Source organism: Neomonachus schauinslandi, chromosome 6 (genome assembly GCF_002201575.2).
Source record: "Neomonachus schauinslandi chromosome 6, ASM220157v2, whole genome shotgun sequence".
Classification (NCBI taxonomy): domain Eukaryota; kingdom Metazoa; phylum Chordata; class Mammalia; order Carnivora; family Phocidae; genus Neomonachus; species Neomonachus schauinslandi.
Genome location: NC_058408.1, coordinates 81,051,659 through 81,059,091, shown reverse-complemented (window position 1 = coordinate 81,059,091; position 7,433 = coordinate 81,051,659). Strand labels below are relative to the sequence as shown.

Sequence of the window (7,433 nt, the reverse complement as noted above, 5' to 3'; positions counted from 1 at the left end):
CGGCGCGGGGCCGCGGGGCCGCGGCGCGGCGGGGTGGGTGCCCGCGGGCGCCCCGGGCAGTGCAGGGGCGCGCGGGGGCGGCGGGCGCGGCGCTGCCAATCGCAGACAAAGGCCGCCCCAGTGAATCATGTGGTGCCGGGGGAGGAAGTGCGGCTTGTTTTCTTTCCTCCAGTCGCCGGGCTCCGGGCGGAGCGCGATGCTCGGAGACCCCCACGGGGGCGGCGGCGGCGGCCGCGAGCCCAGATGAGGCGCCCCCGGCCCCGCTGCAGCGTCCCCGGCCCGATGGAGGCTCCGCCATGGGACCCCCTCCGCAACGACTCGCTGCCGCCCACGCTGACCCCGGCCGTGCCCCCCTACGTGAAGCTCGGCCTCACCATCGTCTACACCGTGTTCTACTCGCTGCTTTTCGTGTTCATCTACGTGCAGCTCTGGCTGGTGCTGCGCTACCGCCACAAGCGGCTTAGCTACCAGAGCGTCTTCCTCTTCCTCTGCCTCTTCTGGGCCTCCCTGCGGACGGTCCTCTTCTCCTTCTACTTCAAAGATTTCGTGGCAGCCAACGCGCTCAGCCCCTTCGTCTTCTGGCTGCTCTACTGCTTCCCCGTGTGCTTGCAGTTCTTCACTCTCACGCTCATGAACTTGTATTTCACGCAGGTGAGTCGCGGGCAGCAGCGCGGGGAGCGGGAGGCCCCTGGGAGGGCGCTCACCTGGCAGAGCGGCCCCCGCCCTGCGCGCGGCGCCAGGGGAGAGGCCGCGGGGCCGAGAGAGTGGGCCAGAGCGCACTGGCTCTGGGGTCGCCCGAGCCCTGTCCTCCCTGCAGGCCTTTCTGTCAGGTAACGCCCTCCCATTCCCAAAAGGGGCGAGAAAGAAAGAAAGTGAGGGTTGGAGTCACCAGTCGGTGTCTGCCCGGTGTCTGCCCGTGTAGCTCCGCATTAGCCGGCGCGGCGGGGCTTCCCACACACGGCCGAACGGGTCCTGCTGGGAGGTGTGCCCACCAGGGAGGCTCGAACTCTAGACCTTCTTCCTCCGTCCCCTCATCCCAAAGCACCTGATCTGAGCCTGGAAAGGTCCTCTGCACGATGGCCTCCAGATTGGGGTCAGTCACCGATTTTTTTTTTAAAGATTTTATTTATTTATTTGAGAGAGAGAGAATGAGAGAGAGCACATGAGAGGGGGGAGGGTCAGAGGGAGAAGCAAGCTCCTTGCCGAGCAGGGAGCCCGATGCGGGACTCTATCCCGGGACTCCAGGATCATGACCTGAGCCGAAGGCAGTCGCTTAACCAACTGAGCCACCCAGGCGCCCCAGTCACCGATATTTTTGAGTGATGGCAGGGCGGGACTGTCCGGTTTGGGATGAGATGTTTTTAATCTCCTGCGTCGGAGCCCTGCTGAATGAACTAGGGCTCCCGAATTCATTTCTCAGGGTTGCTAAACGGCAGTCTGGGGTAACACCCAGCTCCCCAGCTGCTGCAGCAGGAGGTCAAGCTTGCTGTCTGAGCTGGTCGGAGAGGCCCCAAGAAAAAGCCATAAAGTTTACTGGGGCTCTTTTACGGGCACAGAGAAACCAGTTTATGAGGTATATTGTTAATAAGCTAATGGGAGAACATGTGAATAAGAAAAGGGCAGTAATTGTAAAGTGCTTTGCAAATACCGCGTCAAGTATTGCAAAAGGGTTTATTTACACAACGCCGTCATGGTCATCTCTGATTCTCATTAGCTTTCTGAGCACTAAAATGTCCGTTTTCACTAGGACTCTACCCGTGTCACCTGGTGAGGGTAGTTTAAGAGCTCTCTCACGGACAGAGGCTTTGTGCAGGAAGGCATTCTGCTCCTTTTCACAGCGTCCCTGTTTCTCTAAAGAAAACGGTAAGAAAACGGTCTTCGCCTCAAAAAAGAAAGGCTAGAAAAGGATTGCCCTGGTGTGGTGGGAGCCCCGGAGAAAATCTGCAGGAAATATGTCTGGCTACAAAATAGCGTATGTACTAGTTAGTAGCTATTATTGTCTTACAAAAACAGCTCTGCACTTGTAGCCTTCTGATAAGTCTGGTGTATCCACATATTTTCCAGTCCACGAGTCATCGGTATTATCTGTCCAAAAACTACCTTTGAGCCCAAAAGCTAGTTACTCAGGCAGTCATCAGCTCCATTGCAGACACTCTAGCTTTTTAATCGGATCCAAAGAGGTAGTTCCAGCAAGATACAAAGGTCAGGTAGGTTGATGTTATTTCAAGAACTGTGGCCGTGATCGTATTTTGTATGGAGGTCTTTATTTGTGTCCCTTTTTAAGGAAAAAAAAAAAAAAAGGTGGGGAAGGAAGAAGAAAAAAGGAAAATGCAGGCCAGTGCCATGGCTCCGTGCTAATCACATGCAAATTCTGCACTAGCTGGATTAGGGGCAGGGCTGCACATTTTCTGCACCATCTGCTGGTTGGCAAGTAAATGCTGAGTGAGGGAAAGAGTGACCAGGCAGACAGAGCCACTCCAGCCAAGAGGCCTCAAGCCCTGGCCCTGGCTTCTTTGGATCTTCCAAGTCTTGTTTCTCTTCATATCTCCAGGGTGGCTGGCAGGAGAAGGGGGTACCTAAGTGCTGGCCTCCGAGACTCTGTAGAGCAAAGCCACGCCCTGGCTTCCTGACAAATACTGATATTTCTGGGGAGGCATAAAGGGGGTCACTCTTTGACTCTCAGCTCTGACGTCTCTCCCTTCCTCTCCCTCCCACGTACCTTCTCTTAGACAAGGTTCTCAACCACTGGAATGGCCCGGGACCTTTAAGAATTACGGCTTCCCCAGGGCACATCTCAGAACAAGTCCATCAGATTTGGGAGGGGGCGGCGAGCAGCAAATAATGAAGAAGCACACACTGGATGCTGGGCTCGGTTCTAATTGGTTTGTCCTATTCTCCGCGAGAGCCCTCTGACAGAAGTGCTGAGATGGTCTCCCCGTTTTGTGGAGGGTCAGAGAGGTTCAATGGCTCGCTCAAGTTTACGTGGTCTGGCCATGGAGGCACTGGGAGGCCGCCCACATCTCTGGCATCTGAGTGATGGCCTGTGCCTTGTGGTACAGTGTTCAGATGGGACAACATACTCTACCATAGATGCAGCCCCTGTTCTCTGGGAGCTGAACCCCCGGCTGGGGAGAGGCGAACTGTATACCCCACAACAGTTAAGTGATAACTCGGGGGACTTGGAGAGTGTAATTGAAGCTCTGGGAGGCTTGAGTGAGCCCTGAGCTCTCAGAGAAGAGGCGGGCTTGTGGCATTTCGGGGGGCCGGGTGGAGAAGGAGAGGGCAGTGGCCGAGGAGCAGCATGACAGAAGTTTTGGGAGGGATGGAAGGTGCTCCTGGAGCTGGAGGAAGTCTTCACCGTCATTGTCCTGTGCTCTGTGCCTGGCCCCGCGCCTGGGGCTTCCTCATGTGTCTCCGCGGAGCCTCGCTGATAACCTGGGCTAAGGGTATTATCTGCCCTCCGAGGGGCGGGATGGTGAGGAGCTCGTCCACAGTGCCCCGCAGCCTCTGCACCTCTCCCCCCCCCCCCCCCAGCTGCTGGAGGGCCATGGTCCCGTCCCTCTGGGGCTTGGAGTGGAAGCGTGCGGTGCGTCCTTCGCTCTTAGCCTCTCCCCCACCATCTTTGGAATCTGGCTCTTCTGGGGCTGGCCCGAGGAGGGGCAGGGTTGTCTCAAGTGACACTCTGCCTGTTCACTTTCAGCCTTGCTCCGCCTCTGGCTCTGTGGGTGACCCTGCCATGGGGCCATGTCTACATGGCCGACTCTATTTTATCCTGGCTCCCTCTGCCTATCCGCCTTCTGTCCAATCCCTTCTTCAGGTCTGGCCACATAGGCCATGGGCTGGTACCCCCCCGCCCCGGGTCTCCTCCCAGGTCCCCACCCGCCCCCTTCTCTGCCGCCCACAGAAACCCCAAGTGGAGGAAGATACCGCGCCCTGAGGTCCTGGTGCCCTCAGACCCCCCACAGCCCAGGGTGGCCTCTGCTAGGACTCTCTCTGCAACCCAGTTTGTTCTCATGTCTACACCCCTTGGGTCTGAGCCTTCCCAGCTCAGCAAGCACCTGTCCGTGGAGTGGGGTGGTGAGGCCCCCTGCTTCCTAATCCACCTGAGCAGTTCCCCTGGGGTTTTCTCCTCAGTGACCCGGGGTGAGGGTTGCATGTGCCACCATGAATGCCACTCTCCTGCCGAGGACGGGCTGATGACTCCTTTTCTCCACTCTCCACCTTCTCGGATAGGCTGGAAGGTGGGGAGGAGGCTAGTGGTAGGACTGGTTCTGCTGACTCTTAGCTGGCCCTGTGTGAGGTGTGTGAACGGCTGGCCCCAAATGTCCGGGGCTGTCTTTGGAACATGGAGTGTTGAGTACCTGTCGTTTCTGGCTCTGGTCCCCAGCACCAGTGTGGGGTACAGCTAAACTCCCACTCAGCTCTTTTTGCCTTTTTTTTTTTTTTTAAAGATTTTATTTATTTGTCAGAGAGAGGGAGAGAGCACAAGCAGGGGGAGCGGCAGGTAGAGGAAGAGGAAGAAGCAGACTCCCCACTGAGCAGGGAGCCCGATGCGGGGCTCCATCCCAGGACCCTGGGATCATGACCTGAGCCGCAGGCAGATGCTTAAGCGACTGAGCCACCCAGGCGCCCCTCCCACTCAGCTCTTTGCTGCACCAGGAAGTGGTAGGGCTGAGGCTTGAACCAAGGTCTGTCCTCCAGAGCCTGCTCTTCACATAGAGGTTTCCAGCAGAGCAGGACCCCGACAGCGGGAGCATGGGGGAATCTCTGAGCATGGGGTATTGAGGTGCCCTCCACCCCAGGCTGTGGGGTCGAGGCCCAGTAGCAGAGGTTGCCAGCCCTGTTCCAGGGCAGCCCCTGGGCAAGCAGATTTGTCTGTAGTGCTCCTGGTGTGGCCATGGGCTCAGCAATACCTGGGCAGCTGTGTCTTCCAGCCGTTTGCCCTTGGACCTCAGACCCTCGGGGCCCCTGAGTTTGGTGGAGCAGAGTGAGCTCAATGTGTCGCTGGTTCAGCGTTGTCTTGAGCCCGATGACAAATTCCTGCCATGACAGAAGGGTATTTTGAGGAAGGAAAAGGAGAAGTGAACTCTTGGGACGGGGGCGGGGTGGGGGGAGATGTGGTGTGATTAATGGATGCTGACGCAGAAGCCAGGACTCCAGCACGTCTTAGAGGGCGGCTGGGAAGCTGCAGGGCGGGTGGTGGGGGGGAGCTGAGGCTCATGGGGACTGTTGGAGCATATCGTGGGAGTCTGGGGGTCATGGTGTGCCAGCAAAGGCCTATAAATGGGTTGGCAGCACTGGGAATGGAAGGAGCAGGGACTGTGTGGGCAGGACCGAGTTTGAATCCTGGCTTCACCCGTAGTGTGGCTCCCATGGCTGGTTACTGACATTCCTCACCAGGAAATCAACGACCACGACCATGGTGCTTATCCCCCTGGTGGGAGCAGGTTAAAGGAGACACCGTCGGTGTTGTAACCCTTTGCACCTCAGTTAAGGTGCTCTTTCTGCATGTAACAGGAGGGACTCTGGCTCTTGCCCAGATACCAAACCACAGTCTTAAAGGTCAGACCCCAGTACCAGCTCTGCCTTGTATCACCCCCACCGTGTCATCGAAATGACTTCTACCACCATGTTGCAACATTTATGTTTATAAAATGACAGTGACACTTGGCTTGCCCTTAGAGGGAGTGTGGAAGTGAGCAGCTCCTCATAGCTGCGGCTCCTGAAGCCAAGAGCTGGGGAGAGTGGGAGGTTCAGCGGCCCAGCCCTTCATTTTGCAGATGAGCCAACCGAGGCCAGGAGAATTCCAGTGACTTGTCCAAGGTCACTCAGTCTGGTATGAAGAGCCAGGTCGAGGCCCAGCACCTGTGAGCTTGTGCTTGTTGCACATGCTACCCCCAACTCGAAGTGCACCCCTGTCCTCATCCTTGCTGATAGAGAACCAGGAGGCATCCAAAATCTAATCCAGGGACCCTCTCTCCACCCCTATCAGGAAAAGGGAGGTATTGATCTTAGGAATACGTGAGTCTTGCTGTGCTTCTTGGCAGTCCATTTAATCAAGATCAAGAAATGTTTACCAAATACTATTGTGTGCCAGGTCCAAATCCAGGAGGTGTGAGGAGGGACGCTTCTAGGCCTGTTGGTGATTATGAAGAAGTAAGAAGCTTAGGAACACACAAGGCAAGCATTAGTCCCCAAGTACCTTATTTCAAAGCTGGGACCCAACAGTCCCACCAGGGCAGGAAGTATATTCGGCCTCACCTCTGTGCACCACACCCATGACCTCTTGGTCTCTGGCTCCTTGTGGTCACTCAGTGGGCTCACAGCCTCCAGAGCAGTGTGCATGTGTGTGTACCTGTGTGCGCCTCTGCCAGGGCAGGCACACATGGAACCCAGGAGAATTTTCCTTACTTGCATTCAGTCGACCATCCACCACCAGCCCCTCCCAGGAAGTAGCTTCCCAGCCTCACTTCTAAAAATTTCCCTAAGAAGAGGCCTCTGATTCTACAGCCCAGTTGCCCAAGATCTCTCCTCGAAGCACAAGCTTTTAATTCTCTCCGCTCCCGTTATTATTGCTTCATTGCCAACCTAAGGTGAACCACATTTCATGAATGGCCTCAGCACTCTTGGGAACGATTAGACTCTTACAGCGAACCCGAAATCCAACCCCACTGACCACGAAGCCTTGATTTTCCCAACAGCAGAAGCTGAGCTGAGCCTACCGGCTGTGTCCTTGTGCACCGAGCACAAACCTGCGGCTCCTGTCCCCATCGGGAACCTTGGTCTGGGTCCCACACACCCTGCCATCTACAGGGTTTTGTGGCATCTTTGAGCGCCCCTGTCTTTCCCCATGTCAGGCAAGCAGGGACTAGTGGGGGCGGGGGGTTGTCCACGGCTGTGTCTGACAGCACGTGCCCTCCCCAACTGGGGGGCTGTTGTGTGTCCATCGTCTTAGCCCCCAAAGGCCTCCGGTGCCTGGGAGGGGATCATCTTGGAGGTGACATCATCAGGGCGGTGAGGGACGGCCTGACCAGAGAAGGACATTGACAGAATGGAAGGCTACTCATCCTTGTGACATCACTCAGAGACTCTCCGCTTTTTGAGAACTGCAAATCATGTGATCTGGAGAGTGGCTTTGGTCAGTCGGTTCCTGTTCTCCTTGCAGCTCTAGCGAGAGGAGCCTCTTCCTGGTTTGTGGGTCTGTCTCAGGTCTGACATTCTGGCAGGTCAGGTTTTCTCGGGACAGAAATAGCCTCAGCAAACGGTCCAGACGATACCTGCCACACTGCATTCAGGGAGGTCTGCAGAGGCTTGTCAGTATTTTACTTTTTAATTATCCCGGGGCTAAAGTTTCGAGCCTGTTCGCCAATGAGGACAGATGAAGCCTGAGTGGATTTTCTCTACCAGTGGGTTGATTTCCTCAAATTTGCTCA

General features: G+C 56.2%; 1 protein-coding gene across 1 annotated transcript in view; it reads left to right on the top strand.

The window, feature by feature from the left end:
- Nucleotides 1-55: 55 nt before the first annotated feature.
- Nucleotides 56-7,433, top strand: part of GPR137B (G protein-coupled receptor 137B) — a 47,518-nt gene continuing 40,140 nt past the window's right edge. The window contains exon 1 of the mRNA XM_044916011.1: nt 56-651. Within this exon, the coding sequence (XP_044771946.1) occupies nt 244-651 (408 nt within the window). The 5' untranslated portion in view covers nt 56-243. The remainder of the gene's footprint in view (nt 652-7,433) is intronic.